The 17,128-nt window shown below is 54.9% G+C and overlaps 1 protein-coding gene and 1 long non-coding RNA gene across 5 annotated transcripts in view; one reads left to right on the top strand and one right to left on the bottom strand.

Moving 5' to 3' along the window:
* The window catches only part of LOC106986970 (uncharacterized), a 52,998-nt gene extending 50,787 nt beyond the window's left edge, over window positions 1–2,211 (bottom strand). The window contains exon 1 of the long non-coding RNA XR_008290297.1: window positions 2,072–2,211. This is a non-coding gene — a long non-coding RNA (uncharacterized LOC106986970). The remainder of the gene's footprint in view (window positions 1–2,071) is intronic.
* Window positions 1,852–16,814, top strand: FADS1 (fatty acid desaturase 1). 4 transcript variants are annotated; one of them, XM_027045943.2, is made up of 12 exons: window positions 1,852–2,216; window positions 4,221–4,331; window positions 4,939–5,136; window positions 5,848–5,949; window positions 6,057–6,185; window positions 10,346–10,406; window positions 11,802–11,878; window positions 12,800–12,897; window positions 13,105–13,201; window positions 13,482–13,561; window positions 13,671–13,796; window positions 14,153–16,814. In XM_027045943.2, the coding sequence occupies exons 1-12, from the start codon at window positions 2,025–2,027 to the stop codon at window positions 14,202–14,204; spliced, it is 1,323 nt and encodes a 440-aa protein (XP_026901744.2). In that variant the 5' UTR covers window positions 1,852–2,024; the 3' UTR covers window positions 14,205–16,814. The 4 variants fall into 4 exon arrangements, with proteins under 4 accessions (XP_026901744.2, XP_026901745.2, XP_053059037.1 ...); XM_027045944.2 differs by lacking the exon at window positions 1,852–2,216 and adding an exon at window positions 2,342–2,480; XM_053203062.1 differs by lacking the exon at window positions 1,852–2,216 and adding an exon at window positions 3,348–3,606.
* The last annotated feature ends 314 nt before the right edge of the window (window positions 16,815–17,128 follow it).

The following is a 17,128-nucleotide window of genomic DNA, read 5'->3' on the forward strand; positions in this document are numbered from 1 at the left end:
ACTACTTTGGATTCTGCTCTTTTCACTGCAAAGTACTTTCTACCTATCAATATAGTTCACACATTGGTCATTTTTTAATGGTCAGCACAGAGCCTGACGCGGGGCTCAAACCCACACACTGTGAGATCATGACCTGAGCCGAAGTTGGACGCTCAACCGACTGAGCCACCCAGGTGTCCCATTAAATTCTTAAGAATCTTAATTAATCTCCACATTCAGCATAGAGCCCGATATGGGGGTTGATCCCAAGACCCTGGGATCAAGACCCGAGCCGAAGTCGGACACTCAACTGACTGAGCCACCCAGGCGCCCCCACACCTGGGTCATTTTTAATCACTCTGTAATTCCTCGTCGTGCCTCCCAGGGAGCGTGATGGTTTTGTCAGGATTTGCGGCTGTTTCCCCTCTTCACTATTAAAGTTAGTAGTAAAACATCTTTGCAGTCTCCCACTCCTCACTTTGCCAAGAGTGAAATGACTTGGTCAAAGAGTACAAATCATTTTATAGTTCCGATTGCAGACGGCCAAGTTGCTGGGCAAGGTTTGTTTTGTTTTGTTTTTGTTTTTTAAAGGAAAATGGGCACACCAGGGGGGCAGCTGCATGGACTATCATTCCTAAACAAGGTGCAACAGCCTGGAATCTTAACCAGAAGCCAGGACACTTGAGCTTCCTTGTGGGCACTTGGGAAGCTCCCTCCGCATTCCCAAACTCAATTCTCTTATCTATAAAATGAGAGATTTGGATTGAATGGGTTAAGGTCCTTTTCTGCCAGAAATCCAGCAGCATTTCCCCCAGTCTGTTTGTATGACCGACTCCTGACTCCTAGGGGGCTCAGACTCCAGCTCACTGCTCGGGACAAGGTTCTGCTTGCTTTCCCTTGGCTGTAGAGTCCCATCAAAGTGCCCACATACAAGTGTATTCAGAGGGGAGGCAACAGAGGCCAGGGGTTCGGAGCACAGGCTGGTTTGAATATTAGCCCTGTCACCTACTAATGGTATGACAAAACATGTGACCTCTCCTTATCCATCTGTAAGATTTAGTGCTAAGTGAGGTTGTTGCAAAAATTAAATGGATTGTTTATAAGACACTAAGAACAGTGCCTGGCACAGTACTTTATACAGTACTTGGTGACTAAATAAGAGAAAAATTGAGCAGTAAACTCTGGGTCTCTTCCTACTGCAACAGCTTCTTGAGTGGCACTCCCAGCCTCTGGGTTGCTTCCTCATTCCTTCCTAAAGCCCAGGGCTCTAAGCCCCAAGTCCTTCTACTTAAAGGCCTCCCACGGCTCCCAGGTGCCTCCTGGAAGGAGCAGCGATGCCTCAGCTTGAAGACCCGGGCTCTTCGCACAACCTCCCTGAGGTCAGGAGATGGCCAAAGGCCTTTTATTTAAGGATCCCAGTTAATTGAGAATAGACCCAAAAAATGAAAGAAAAAAACAAAAAAGGTAAACTGGGTTACAAAAATTGTGGGGCGTTTTTAAACGTCATTTGGGGCAAAATAAATCCTCAGCGCGTCCGAAACCCAAGAAACCATAATGATGCTGCTCACAAGATAACGGCCAAAGGTTCTCACGGTTATTTCTGGCCGCACGACCGGTGGACCGGCGTGGCCAGGAGCCCAAAGACCAGTCCCCAGGGGCAGCCCTGAGCCCCCGCCCCGCCCGCACAAACGAAATCCCGCCCATCGCCTCCCCGGGAGCGGGAGCCGCGAGAGCCGCGAGTCCGGAGGCGGCGCCCCTCGGTGACCTCCCCCCCGCCAACGGAGCCTGCGAGGGGGCGCGCCCGCCCGGGCCTGCCCCGCGCGGGTCCCGGCGGGAAGGCGGGGGCTCGCTCCCCGCGCCACGCGGCTCGACCAATGGGAGCGCGCGCAGCGAGGCTCCGCGGTCCGTGCCGCGGGTACTGAAAACCCGGCGCGCGCAAGCCGTCCCGCGCTCCGCGCACGCGAGGTCGGCGCGCGCTAGCCCGCGGGCCCCGAGCGCGCGCCTGACGCCCCTGCCCCGCTGGCGCGCGGCGACGCCCGGCCCCGATGGACCCCCAGACCCCTGCCCGGACGCCGACCCCGCGCTACTTCACCTGGGACGAGGTGGCGCAGCGCTCCGGGCGCGAGAATGAGCGGTGGCTCGTGATCGACCGGAAGGTGTACAACATCAGCGAGTTCACCCGCCGGCACCCGGGGGGCTCCCGGGTCATCAGCCACTACGCGGGGCAGGATGCTACGGTGAGCGCTGCCGGACGCAGGCACGGGAGGAGGCGGGGCCGGGCGGCTGCCTCCGGAGGTTCCGTGCACGAGGCAGGAAGTTTGGCACCCGCGGAGAAACTCCCAGCTAGCCCGGGGAAGAGCCAGTAGGCGCCGAGCGTCCCCGTGGCCCGCGACCCAGCACGGGATGCAAGGGCAAGACAATGGCTGTGAAAACTGTTATCAGGAGAGCGGAGGTGGAGGCCGGCAACGTGCCCACACAAACAAAGGACTGCGCCGCCCTGCGTGCGTTCCGTCTGCGGTGTCCAGATTTAGGCAGGGCCCAGAGCAGGACAAGTGGGGAGGAGAGCCAGGATGCAGGGTGCCGGGGACCGCGGTGCTGCTGAGGCCGGGGGGGGGGGGGGGGGTCAGTGGCCGGGAGAGGGAGTCTCAACCTGTGTCTCGGTGGGTGGGAAGGGAGCGCAGCGGTGTCTAGACTGCGCGTGCAGGCTTACCGAGCTGGAGCAGGAGAGGGAGGCAGTCTCGGGGATAGGGCGGAGGTGGAAAGTAATTTGGCGCCCGCTGCCTTAGGCACCCCCGCACAGTGAGGGAGGGGCCTCACCGGCCGGAAAGGACTGAAAACTAATGGTGCACAGCGGGTAATAGAGCGGCGTGCAGAAGTGGGGACGGGGCGGGCATACACTTAGCAAGGACCCTCGGAGCGGTCCTCGAATCCCGTGGGGAGGTCACTCGGCCGCAGGCCAGCGGGGTGTCCAGCCATTCCTCGCGGCGGACAGCAGTTTGCATTCCTAGACTGTGGCTCGCATCCTTCCTCCTTCGGGCCTCACTAAGAGGTCCGTGTGCCACCCAGCCCCAGTCCTGCCCTTCCCTTTCTAGGCCACCTGCGCTCGGAGCTATGGCAACTGGCACCTCCTGCCATATTTGGAGACCCTGTGGGGCCCCGTGGAGGCTTTGCTTCAACGTGTCCCCTCCCCCCTACATCCTTTCGCCACCCCGAGTCCGGCGGTTCGACCCCTTCCGCTGTCCCCGCCCTCTGCCCTTGCCATCCCGGAGGGCGCCTGGGGCCGCCAGAGTTCCCGTTTTGTCGCAGCGGAGCATAGACGTCTTGGGCTGAGGGCCCGCCCCTCCCAGCGACGCGGCCGGCCGGGGGTGGCAAGGCCAGAACCTGCAGGGGTCACCCCGAGTGACCACTGGGAAGCCCGGACGGCGGCGGAAGGCGAAGACGTGGGCTAGCGCATGCGCAGACGAAGCAGGCACCGACGCAGGGTCTTCCCACAGTGTGATTTGGGGCCCGGGCTGAATGGCCGGGCGGCGGAGTTGGCGATTGGTCCAGATTTGTGGTGCCACCGTCCACCGGCTCCGCCCCGGCTCCCGCCTCAGAGTGCCGGGGAAGGTTCCCCGTAAGGCCTGGGTCGGTCTGACCTACCCCACCTAAAGATTATCAAAAGTAGCCGCTCTGGGGCCGGCCGGGATCGGGGTGGTCAGAGTCCTAGGGGAAACATGGAACCCTACCTGGAACAGCAGTCGGCAGAAGGCGTAGAAATGCAAAACTTCCCAGTTCGGGCGTAAGGAAGCTAACCACATTTTATGAAGAACCCCTGCCTCAGAGAGGGTCTGTTAAAAGTCCCACAGAAAACAAACAAACAAACCAGAAATCTCGTAGCCCCACCCATCCCTTCTAGTCGCTTCTCGCTTATATCTAAATTCTTGTGCAAAAGCTGTCCCTAGACGTGCCTGGAGGAAAGGCCAGGCCAGAGAGGACTTTCTGTGGTCCCCCCTACCTGCACTTCGTATTCCTTGGTGTGGTGCCTTTCTTTCTAGAACACATGTCGGGGTGCTCCTGAGCTGTGGACACCTGGGAAGGTCTAAGCACCCTCAAAGGGCAGCTGACTGGAGGGAAGTGGTTTGAACTTGGATCCGGCCTCCTTGCTGGGTCAGGAGGATGGCCTCTGGTGTGAGCCCTCCAGGAGTCACAGGGGACCGGGCTGGCTTCCTAACCAGTCTGTCTTCTCCCTTTCCTTGCAGGATCCTTTTGTGGCGTTTCACATCAACAAGGGCCTTGTGAGGAAGTATATGAACTCTCTCCTGATCGGAGAACTGTCTCCAGAGCAGCCCAGCTTCGAGCCCACTAAAAATGTGAGACTCTGCTGTTTGGAGGCCCTGTGGTTTGTTGAAGGGCAGGGGGTAGAGAAGGCAGGCCTCGCTAGGCTCACAGGTGACCGCAGTCAGTAGCTCTTGCAAGGCTTGAGCCGCCCCGCCCCCCCCCCCCCCCCCCCCCTTCTCCCACGTTAGTCGTTGGGATGCAGGCCTAAGGCAGGAGGCGGGGCCTCGGAACCTCTGGTTCTCTCAAGGCTACCGCCACCACCGCTACCATCACGGAGGCCTATCTGTCGAACCCTCACTGTGTCAGGCATCCCCTCGGCTAACCCTCACACACTTACAGAGGAAAAAAGCCGAGGCTCAGAGAGGTTGAACAAGGTGGCCGAGAGTCACCCTGTGAGCAAACGGCGGAGCAGACACTTGAATCGAGTCTGTTTAACTCCAAAGACCACAGGCTCCTCGGCGCGACGCCAGAGCGCTTTCTCCTGTCCTTTCCTCAGTGTTGTATATTTACCTAGGATTGTGGACTTCCTGCAACGATCTGGGGGTGGAGGGTCCTCGAGCCTAAGAGGGCCCTTGTTTCCAGCAATGTTGGAGTACAGCTGGGAAGAATAATAGCCTTTCCCTCTCTACTCTTCCACAGAAAGAGCTGATCTACGAGTTCCGGGAGCTGCAGGCCACCGTGGAGCGGATGGGGCTCATGAAGGCCAACCATGTCTTCTTCCTGCTGTACCTGCTGCACATCCTACTGCTGGATGTTGCTGCCTGGCTCACCCTTTGGGTCTTCGGGACATCCTTTGTGCCTTTCCTCCTGTGTGCGGTGCTGCTCAGCACGGCTCAAGTGAGAAGCCATCACTTGGCTTGTCAGGAGCACGGCCGTGCTCGGCATCCTTGGGGAAAGCTGTTTGTATGCCTCAGAAGGTCATGAGCCCGGCCCTGTGCCGGGGCAGCGCTGAGGATGTGGGGCAGAGTTAGGGCAGAGAGAGATTTTGTTGTCCGTGGCTTCTGTCTGCTCCTTGGCCACGTGTGCGCCTTCATTTCCTCACTGCCTCCCCAACCCCTCCTCCACGGGCCCCCTTCTTTCTGTGGAATTTACCTGAAGCTTCGTAGTCCGGTTCTGCCATAGCCCAAGTGTGCCAAGAGCCCAGGTTCTGACTTCTCAGCAAAGCTTGGCTTTCTCCTCCCCACCACGTTGCCCAACATGCTAATAATGCTTGGGCCCTAATGGCAGAACCCATTTGCCGAGCCTTCTCGCCTCTGTCACCCTGTCCTGTTTCGTAGTCGCGATTCGGCACATCCTAGGTCCTAGAACTCCAGAGCTGGGGAAACTGAAGAACAGGGAGAAGACAGTGACTTGCCCCCACTCTCATGTGAGTTAGCGGCAGAGGCAGAGTTAGGAGCCTGACTCCTTCCGGGTTGTGCTCAGGGTACTGTGGCAGTCACAGGGGCTAGGGAGACGAAGGAAGGGGGTGACGCAGAGGACCCGCTGAGGTCAGTGAGAGGGATGCCGGAACGGCGGGTTTTGCTCTCAGCGCTAACCTTTCTCGCTCAGGCTCAGGCTGGCTGGCTGCAGCATGACTTCGGGCACCTGTCCGTCTTCAGCACCTCTACTTGGAACCACCTGCTCCATCATTTCGTGATTGGCCACCTGAAGGTCAATGGGATGGGGAGGGGCTCTCGAAACTCCGGTCGATGAGGGGTTTCCTTGGGGGTGTGGGGAGAACGCTGGGCTTTCGGACTCACGGCCCTACTTTTCTGTAGGGCGCCCCCGCCAGTTGGTGGAACCACTTGCACTTCCAGCACCATGCCAAGCCCAACTGTTTCCGCAAAGACCCGGACATCAACATGCACCCGTTCTTTTTTGCCCTGGGGAAGATCCTCTCTGTGGAGGTGAGTGGAGGTATCGGTGGAATGGCCTTAGAGAATGGGAGCCAACCAGAACGGAGGGCTCTGAGGGCAGTGCTCAGTGCGGTTAAGACGTTGGGGACAGCTGGCTGGCTGGCACCTGTGGCAGGCCGCAGGCAGTGAAGAAGCTGCCAGGGGCAGAATCGTTTGTTCTCCCTGCTGAGTTCACGCCAGCAAGCAGTTAATTGCATAAAGGCACCTCATTCTACAAAGGAGCCAAAGGATGACTGGGAGGTTATGGCGCAAATCTCTGGTCATCCTTGAAGGTGATGGACGGCCCTCCTCGGGGTGTTTTTGGACACTCCTACCCCAGGCAGTCATCTTCCCGATCCCCGCCCCCCACCCCTGGCCCCGTGCACGTTGATATCCTCCCGTGCCTCAGTTTTCCCCATCCACAGGCTGTTTGAGTCTTCTTTGATGCCCAGTGCCTGGAACATCCATCCATTGGCTGGTTCTTCCCACCTACCTGACCCCAGCCTGACTTCCGGGGTGGTTAGCGTTGGGTTTGAGTTCCCACCGGAGTTATGAGCAAAAGTTGTAATGCAGTTGCTAAAGGAGGAGCGTCAGTAGGAGGCTTTGAACAGCCAGCAGGGTTGTTTGCAAAATTCCTTTAAAACCTTTGTGCCAAGGCTCTCGGCTGCGGTCTGAGTTGCGCCAGGTTCCCTCCCTCTCTGTACGCTATGTCAGCATGCCAAGAATTCAGCTGTTCAACACCTTTCCGTTCCAAGCATGAGTGAGTGCAAGTAGCCCGGCGGCCCTCCCCTCTGGCTATGAGGAGGACAATGTGGAGAGGCCTCACAGCACCGGCTGTCCTGACCCCGGGAGCCCCACGTTTGAGGCTGCCGCCTGTCCATAACATCCTCATTTTCCCACCTGCTACACAGGGACTTGGTTTGCTACACATCCAGTACTATGTTCTGGTCAACAGTGGGCAGACGTTGACTCAGCTCTGGCCCCACCTGCCTCAAGTGGCTACTTCAAGAGTGATATGGGTTGTTAGGCAGAGCATGTGACTCTTGTCCACACTCGTATCGTCACCGTAGAGAGTTTAAAAAAAAAAAAAAAAAGGTGGGAGTTTAAGTGGAAGAGAACCTTCTCACACCGCTGCCTCTATTGCATCTTGGTACTGGGGTTTTCAAGAAACTCCTATCGGCAGACACAAAAAATAGAAAATGATCGGGGCGCCTGGGTGGCTCAGTCGGTTGAGCATCCGACTTCAGCTCAGGTCATGATCTCATCGTCTGTGGGTTCGATCCCCGTGTCGGGCTCTGTGCTGACGGCTCAGAGCCTGGAGCCTGCTTTGGATTCTTTGTCTCCCTCTCTCCCTGCCCCTCCCCCACTCATGCTCTGTCTCTCTGTCAAAAACGAATAAACGGGGGCGCCTGGGTGGCTCAGTTGGTTAAGCGTCCGACTTTGGCTCAGGTCACGATCTCGCGGTTCGTGGGTTCGAGCCCTGCATCGGGCTCTGTGCTAACAGCTCAGAGCCTGGAGCCCATTTCGGATTCTGTGTTTCCTTCTCTCTCTCTGACCCTCCCCCGTTCATGCTCTGTCTCTGTCTCAAAAATAAATAAATGTTAAAAAAAAAAAAAAAACAAATAAACGAATAAACATTAAAAAAAAAACCTTAAAAAAAAAATAGACGATGATCTAGGACCAATAGATAATGTCTTCCCGTCTAGTTACAAGGCTGAGGATGGGCAGCCTGTTAGTAAATGCCTTGGCCACAGGCTGCTTGGCATTTGGTTCCACCCCTCTGGGCACAATTCACCTGGGTGCTAATCCCCACGTGCAGCGGACACCTCACCCTCAATACAAACTTTGTGGCTCTGAGAGTTGAAACACAGTAGGGCAGTTCTGAGGATCAGGATAGCATCTGATTGCCATTCAAGGAAGCAGCAGTGGATAGGGCTCCCATAACAGTTCCCAAATAGGAAGCCACTGTTCTTCCCACACACGTCACCGCACAAGACAGGTGCCCCTCGTCTGGCTCGATGTTGCTTGGGACGGGGTGAGCTTCACCCCAACATCCAGTTCATCGACAAACCTTGTTAATACTGTCTCCAAAACACCCCAGATCCATTTCCCCATCTCCACTGTTTCCTGTCTCCCCCCACCACACACACACACACACACACACGCATCCATCTTGGAGCTGGGTTACCACTCCGGCCTCATTGTTCTCCCTGCAACTGTACCCACTCCCACAGTTCATTCGCCCCTCCTCCCGGCAGAGCGAGCCTTTTACAGTGCAAAGCTGATGGTACTACACCTGTTGAAAGCCTTCCAGTGGCCTTCCCATCACCACCAAAATAAAACCCACGCTGGTTACTGAGGTCTTACTGGGGCTTTCTGAGGTCCAGCGTGAATTGGCCATCCCGAGTTTTCTAGCCTTGTCAATCTGTCTTTCTCTGCCGTTGCTTGCTGTTCCCAGCCATACTGCCCTTTCTGGCTGTTCCCTCTGCTTTAAATGCTCTTCCCCTGAACTTTTGCTTTGCTGACTCCTTATTCAGGTCTCAGTTCAGACGTCAGCACCTCAGAGAGACCACCTTAGCCAAAACACCGCCTCTGTCACTTTGTTGTATTTTCCTGTTTTTATTTTTATTTAAAAAAAAATTTTTTTTAATGTTTATTTTTGAGAGAGTGAGCGCTAGAGGGGGAGGAGCAGAGAGAGGAGACACAGAATCCGAAGCAGGCTCCAGGCTCCGAGCCGTCAGTACAGAGCCTGATGCGGGGAACCCACGAACTGCGAGATCATGACCTCAGCTTAAGTCAGACATTTAACCGACTGAGCCACACAGGCGCCCATTTTTATTTTTTTATTTTTATTTAAAAAGATGTGTATTTATTTATTTTTGAGAGAGAGAGAGCACATGCACACAAGCAGGGGAGGAACAGAGAGAGAGAGACACACACACACACACAGAATCCAAAGCAGGCCCCAGCCTCCCAGCTATCAGCATAGAGCCTGATGTGGGATTCGAACCCACAAACTTTGAGATCATGAGCCAAAGTCAGATGCTTAACCGACTGAGCTGCTCAAGCACCCCATATTTTCCTGTTTTTAATCTGTAGTTACCTTGAGCTCTGTTCACAGATTTACCACCAGCTTCCTGTCCTCAGATTACAAGCCCCACAAGACTAGGAACTTTGTGTTATTTGCCTCTGTATCCTCAGCACTTAAAACAGTGCCTGGCACGTAGTAGGTGCTCAGTAAATACTTGCTGAATTAATCAGTTAATATAGAAAGAATGTTTCATTTAGCAGAAGCACCTTGCACAGAATAAGCTGGTGATAGATAAGAAGAAATGTTACTATCAAAACAGCGGGGGGATGCAGGGAAAAGATGTGCTGGCATTCTGCTCGGGGGTAGAGCGCCACCTGTGCTCTGTGGTTATCTGGTTGCCAGAACTAACTGAGGCAGGCGGGGCAGAAGGAACCATCAAGGGAGTCAGCGGAGCTTTGCTGTCATGATCCTGGGTGCCCATGGCGAGAGGTTCCAGGCTGACTGACCCGGCAGCACCAGCCTGTCTCTTCAGCAGCTAGGCTTACAAAACAGTCACTACCCGGAAAAGCCTTGCCAGAACCTTCAGACTTGCCAAGGTCTCGGTATCCTTCCCACAAACATTTCCCCAACTTTCCTTAGCGTTCAAGGGATTTTATAAAGTTCTCGTTGAAATCAAGACACCAAAAGAGAGGTGGATGGATGGATGCAGAGGGAATACATACCGACCTGTGTAGGGGTATAAATGGTTGTCCGTGGAGAGTTTGAAGTCAAAAAAGTACCAGATGGGAGACAAGGGGGGGGGACGCAGAGGGGCCTGGACCCCTTATGACAGAGGTGTCTTTGGAGAACGCGGGGAGTCCTGAGGACCCATAGACGCTGTCGTGCTCGTCCCTCATGTGGGCATGGGCCATTGAGCTGTGCACCGTGGTGTGGTGCACCTGGCTTATTACAGCCCAGGCCTTCACGTGACAGGTGCTGGATGGAGGGAAGGCTGGGCCTGCTGGAGCCTTCCAGTAGCACCAAGCTGACGGCCCCTGGAATAGGCCTGAACTCCCGAGCAGGGAAAAGCCAAGGTCACCGCAGGAGGGGAACCAGGTGACTGGTTCTGTGGGTACTCATTTGCGTTTGCTTTTCTTCACAGCTTGGGAAACAGAAGAAAAAGTACATGCCATACAACCACCAGCACAAATACTTCTTCCTGAGTGAGTGACCTCCGGCGACACAGGGGGACTATCTCGGGATGGGGGTGCCAACGGGATTGTGGGGAAGAAATGACTTTGTGGAGGTTTATGGCATTTTGTGTAATGGCCGGGGGGAAGTCCTGTGTCCCCAGCTGGTTCCTCCCTGCCTGGGAGCCAACTGTCATGTCACCTGAGCAGGGACAGCAGGCATTTGTGTTAGGGGCAGACTCGTTCCTCCAGTCCCACCCTGGCTTTCACAAGACAGTTGAATAGTCAGGTGCAATTGTCCCAATTAAACCTTAAACTTTATCTTAGACCTTGTGAAACAGACGCACGTCAAGGTGACTCAGTGGGGCACAGTCCCAACACCCAGGGGGATAAAAGGTAGACGTGGCTATGGGAGCGGAGGAGCAGTGCCAGCGGAAAAGGAGGACATTTTCTGCAGCCCGTCTTAAGCTCTTTCTGAAGGCTGCGCTATGTTCTTTGCTTTTAAAATCTCCATAATGCCTAAAACTGGAGTTTTAGAATTCCTTGGAGAATTCAGACTTTTAAAGGAAGGGAGGGGAGGATTCCATCCATCCTATTTTAGCTCTGAAGAACTTATCCTAAGTGCCTATTACGAACCTTCACTACTGGGGAAGAATGTTAGAATCCATGGCACATCGGGGTAGAGGAGCCGCGGGTGAGCCCTGTCACGCAGGGGGTTATAGGTAGGCGTCAGGGCCCTGCAGAGAAGGGATACAGAAAAGGAAATGGGACAGCATATAGGATGGGGCCGCTTCTTCAACTCCCACTTTTAAGAGAAGCTTCTCTGCCCCTTCCCACCCCTGACCTCCAGGGCTTCGGGTTCAGTGGCATGGGCTCATTTCCCTAGTCCAAGGGAGTGAGCTTTCAGCCTATGAAGCATCAGCAGGGCCCCCCACCCCCAGCCCGGCACACACACACACACACACACACACACACACACACACACACACACACACCTGCTCCTGTCCCTTCACCTGCATGGCAGAGCAGGCAAGAACACGGGGCAGGTGATCGTGAGGCCAGGCAGAGGCAAGCCTGGGGCCGGGGCGCATGGGGAGAATTGGAGGTGCTCTTCTAAAAGCATGGCAGCGGAGCCAGGTTCCGTGCGTGGAGCTTGAGTTTCCCAGCTGCCTTCTTCCACTGGAAAGGATTGCCACTCCCACCCCTCCCCATCCCGGCATCCTCTCGGGGGGCTCTGCCTTCCTCAGACTCGTGCTCATGCCCACCGCAGTGCCTGCCGGTTCCAATGGATTGAGGAATGCCAAGGCGGCTGGAAGGGGCCACAGGAACAGACGGCAGGGGGGCAGCCCCATGCCAGAGGCCCCCTCTCTGGCACTGAACTGCCCCCATGCTGCTCACACCTCCTCTCTGTCTTCATTTCCTCCCCAGTTGGGCCCCCAGCCTTGCTGCCTCTCTACTTCCAGTGGTATATTTTCTATTTTGTTTTCCAGCGGAAAAAGTGGGTGGTGAGTATCCATGGCCCCAGAGTCCCACATGCTTTGTCTTCAGTACCCTGATGGAGGGGAACGGGGTTCTCCAGAGGAAATCCCACTGTGACCTACCCCAGGCCTAATTTAGAGCAAAGTAATAGAACCAAGTATAGACCTTCTTGGTCTCTAGACGGGATGATCTGGGCTCAGCAGACGACCTGATTCCCAGTGCCCTCTTCCATCCTGCCGACATCTCCTGAGGCTCTTGTGCTCAGCGGAAAGCCAGGGGCCAGCCAGGCTGGGGCGGGGGGGGGGGGGGGGGGGCAGGTGAGTACGAGATGGCACCTGCTCCCAGGAAATTTCTGATGAAACAGATGGTGTTGGCCCCAGAGAGGTAGAAGCAGGAGGTTCTGAGATTCCAAAAGGCCCTGCTGCCTCTGGCTAGACGAGAGGCATTGGAAAAGGCTTTGCGAAGTCCCTTCTGGCTGGCCTTGGAGGAGGTGGGGTGGAGCAAGGAAGGACTCTGAGCAGAGAAGCCGGGAAGGGAGGGGCAAGTTTGGCCACTCGATACGTTGTGGACTCAAGTGTCGGGGGAGGACCGCGGTGCAGAAAAGTGGCCGGAGGTTCAATCAGGGCACTGGTGCAGACCGAGCCTTGGTCCCGGAAGATTCATTTGGCAGCATGATGAAGGGATAAAGAACTTAGGTGGGTTGGGAGGAGCCGGAGGCAGGGGGCCTTGGCGCCTGTGAGAAACAGGCGAGGAGGACTGGAGGCTGCCGCCAGGACCGGAAGGAAGGAGAGGCGGCACTAGATACGGCAGGACTGGGCAGCTGCGAGCAGCGGACAGGTGCTCCAGTCCGGGCACCTGTCAGAACGGCTGTACCGTGCAAATAGGTGGAAGAGGAAGAGGAAGAAGTGCTTTGTGCCAGTCATAGTGCCCTCTACCTCTCCACGCAGGACTTGGCCTGGATGATCAGCTTCTACGCCCGCATATCCCTCACTTACGTGCCGTTGTTGGGACTGAAAGGCCTCCTGGGCCTTTTCTTCATGGTCAGGTAGTAGTTGATGGGGGGAGGGGGGCTGGCAAAGAAAAGGAGGTGTTTGGGAGTCACGAGTCTGGTGTGGGGGCCGTGCTGGGGCTTTAAGAGGCAGGGGGTGTTTCAGGGGTGGGCTTGGGAAGATGGCCAGGCTAGAGCAGTAATCTGGGGGAGAGGCAGGGCTCTGACTTGTCCCCTGCTTGTCTGCGTGCCATAATCCACCAGGTTCCTGGAAAGCAACTGGTTTGTGTGGGTCACACAGATGAACCACATCCCCATGCACATTGATCACGACCGGAACATGGACTGGGTCTCCACCCAGGTAAGGGACAGTCACTTGGAAGATACCTGGGAATAACACAACTAATAAACAGGGTGGGTGGGCACAGATGCAGGCTAGGGGGCAGGGGCGGCAACAGTTAAGTCCCCCAACAGCGCTGCCTCACGAGCTTGAAGCTTCTGTCCTGCCACCACATGGAGAAGGGAGTGACCAGGGACGGTCCCACACCCCCTCCTCTCAGCCAGCTCTACTTGGAAGAAGGCCAGCTCGGCCTTTACATCTGGCACGCAGAGTCATGCTCTCCCCTGCCCTCTTCTTCCAGCTCCAGGCGACATGCAATGTCCACAAGTCTGCCTTCAATGACTGGTTCAGTGGACATCTCAACTTCCAGATTGAGCACCAGTAAGTAGGGAGACCTGAGAAGCAGCGTCCTTGGGAGGGTCCGTGGGGGGAAAGCAAGGAGGTGGGAACAGTGCAATAGGAGCCACTGACTGTCCCGTTCTCCCTGAAGTCTTTTCCCCGTGATGCCTCGACACAATTACCATAAAGTGGCCCCCCTGGTGCAATCCCTGTGTGCCAAGCATGGCATAGAGTACCAGTCCAAGCCCCTGTTCTCAGCCTTCGCCGACATCGTCTAGTGAGTACCTGAGCCTGGAAAGATGGCTGGCAGGGGGGGAAGAGGGCGGGCAGTGGGGTTGGTGATGTGTAGGATAGGAGCAACAGGCAGGTGTCCCCGGTCCTCTGGAATGGAGGTCACCAAGACAAAGGCAGGGTGCCCTGCTGGTTTTGTTGGCCAAGTCAGGCCTTTGCCGTCAATGCCATGGCCCAAGCTCTTTCTTAGAAGCAAGGGGGAGGGAAGGGGCCATATGCCATGGGGATCAGCCTCTGTACCTCGGTAAGAGCCTCCCTATACGGCTTCTGTAGGGTGGTTTGGCTTACGGGCTTGGCTCTGCCCTCTCTCTCTCACTGCTTGTTCCCAACTTGCCCCCACAGCTCACTGAAGGAGTCTGGGCAGCTCTGGCTAGATGCCTACCTTCACCAGTAACGACTGGCACTCCTCCCCGCACCTGGAAGAGATGTCTGTCTTCACCGATAACACCAGCCCACTGGGAAGGGGAGTCTGCACCAAAGCAGAGGGGAGCTTATGGGACAATGCCACTATAATTCTAATATTCAAAGGGGGTGGGTTTGAGGAGACAAAGGCTCTGACTCAAACCCCCCTCCCCTTTATCTTCCAGGCACAGATTTAAGACCCAAAGGGGTAGGGGACCGTGCATGCCTTCTGGAAGGAGCGATGGGCCTGATGGGGCAGAGATGTGACAGTTTTGTTTCCTTTTTCTAGTTTGGCAGATGCAGATGGTTGGTGAGCAAAGAAGGGGGTCCAAGGGTGTTGGAAGACTAGGGAGGACCTATTGAGCCCAGAGATCAGGAAGAGAATGAGCATAAAAATTCCATCCAGGGGGTACCTGGGTGGCTCAGTCGGTTAAGCAGCAGACTCTTGACTTTGCCTCAGGTCGCAATCTCACGGTTCCTGAGTTCAAGCCCCGGATTGGGCTCTGCATTGACAACACAGAGCCTGCATGGGATTCTCTCTCTCTCTCTCTCTCTCTACTCCTCCCCCGCTCATGTTCTCTCTCTCTCTGCTCCTCCCCCACTCACGTTCTCTCTCTCTCTCTCACTCGCTCACTCTCAAAATAAACAAGTAAACATTAAAATAGACAAATATATAAAATTCCAGCCAGGAAAGGGGTGAGCCCGTCTCACTGGTCCGCTTCTCAGCGCCTTCACCCTCACACGCAAACCTCAGAGGTTCGCAGGCTGGTGGGAGACAGAGCAGCTGAACCTTCCGAGCAAGATTTAGAAAGGAAGGGTTAGTGCTGAGATTTGAGGCCTGGCATAGCACACTGGGAGGCTCAGCCTACTCTAGGGCTGGGGGGGGCCTAGGTCTGCCTCAGGCTGCTGAAGCGCTTTTCCCACTTGGAGAAGTGGGCAGGGCAAAGGCCAGGGCTGTGGTAACAGAAACATCTGACTTTCAAGGATCCTGGCCCTACTGGTTTTGAGCTCACGGTCCATCCAGGGCACCCAGGGAGCAGTAGGTCCTAGGTCTTGCCAAAACAGCAGAAAGAGTTGCTGGCCACTCGGAATCCCTTTACCTCGGGTTCATCTCTTGCAACCACCACCCAAGGAACAGGACACTTCTAGGATGGGGAGTCCATTTCTTGATCCATAAGCAAGTGACCACATGGGGCAACTGAATCTTCTCCCTTTGAAACAAATGAGGGCCCCCAGGGGTTTCCCTCTGCCTTCCTACCTGTAATTAATTCCAAGTTTAATAAAGTAGTTAGCACAAGTGGACCACATTGGGAGACCCTGAATTACCAGTCACGAGGAAACCAGATTGTAGTCCTAAAGAATAGAAGGGCCGTAAGACATTGTCTACAACCTAACTTATGTTACAGTATTCCTTCTGAGTGGGAACAGTGAATTAAATACAATCACTTCATAGTTCTAAACCACAGATAGGAAGATAAAAAAAACCACAGAAGTTTTGTGAGCTATCAACCCTCAGCCGTTCAAGCATCCTTCCCAGCCGGACACCAGGCAGGAATTTAGGACAATCTCTTTAAGAAGCCCACCAGTGTAATTCCGAAATACAATTTTTAAATCTGGTTCTTAACCGTTTAACCCATCTCTAGACTGAACAAAGGAATGTACTCAGGAGCCTGCCTTAATTGCCAGGGTTTGTCGATCCGCCTTCAACACCTTCCCTCCTCATCCACACCTTCCAGTGCCGACGGGGGTGGGGGGATTAGTTGCCTGTTCAACAGCATCTACTCTAAGCGCATTGAGCATTGTGGATACAGAGAGGAGGAAACTTCAAAGTAGAAGGAAAAAGAGCCCTAGGAGAGTCCACATTTAGTTTTAGGAGAGAATAAAGATCATCTTAAGGCAAGTTGGGATGGGGTTCGAGGTACCACCTATGGAAGGGCTGTTGGGATCCCTCAAGAGGTGTGTCAAAACAAAGATTAAAGAAGCAACAAACATGGGGAGGACGGGTTGCCAGAGCATACTCAGATCTTTTCCATTTGGCCAGAACCTGCTTTAAAACAGCCTGGGTCGAAACATGAGAAGTAGAATTGAAACGTTCTACTTTCGTTGGCTTCCTCACTCCAGAGTAGGTACTGACCCTTCCCTACCCCCTGGTTCCCTGCTACCTAGGGTTTCAGTGTTGGGTCACCAGCCTATCGAGCCATCTGCCTGCCAAGCTGAGCAAATCCAGTGATGCTTACTGAGCCAAGGCCGGGCCCTCGAAGCACTTCAACCACTGTGGCCTTCTCTCCTTAACCTAGACCGGTGTGGTCTCACGTGGCCACAGAGGGACACCCCAGCGACAAAAGGCTTAGACCGTTACAACAGTAACAGGAGTCATTTCAAATCCAAGCAGTAGACACGAGAAAACAGGCTCAAAGACCATACAAGTCACCGCCAGTCACAGACTGGCAAAACTAACCTTTGAACTCCCGTGTTCTAGAGTTCTAGCCTCTATGTGCATCTTTGTTTCTTTAATTAGGCCGACATCCGTGTCCTTTGTGTTGATGTGACTACATCTCCAAGAAGTAAAGCTGAAAAATAAAGTTAATTTTGACCACCTGAAGGCTATAGTCACTTGTAATCCACGAAGCTCTTGTCTGTCTGTCAATGGGAGAATTTAGGCCTGTGCTGTAAGGTACCACCTACCTCTGGCTCTTTCTGACCAGGAGTTCCCAGATTCCCCTTTCCACAAGGCCTTTGGGCAGAACACCGGGATCCTCCAAAAAACAAGGCACGGGTGGGCTATGGCAAGGAAAAGGAAAGCCAGGCCCTCCTCGTGACCCCCTGTGTTCAAATGCTTGACTGGCCAGACACACTAGGCAGGCGTCCCATGCTTCTGTCATGAGGCAACACCCCGGCCCTTTTGAACGTTCTAGT

This window comes from Acinonyx jubatus, chromosome D1 (assembly GCF_027475565.1).
Source record: "Acinonyx jubatus isolate Ajub_Pintada_27869175 chromosome D1, VMU_Ajub_asm_v1.0, whole genome shotgun sequence".
In the NCBI taxonomy this organism is placed as follows: Eukaryota; Metazoa; Chordata; class Mammalia; order Carnivora; family Felidae; genus Acinonyx; species Acinonyx jubatus.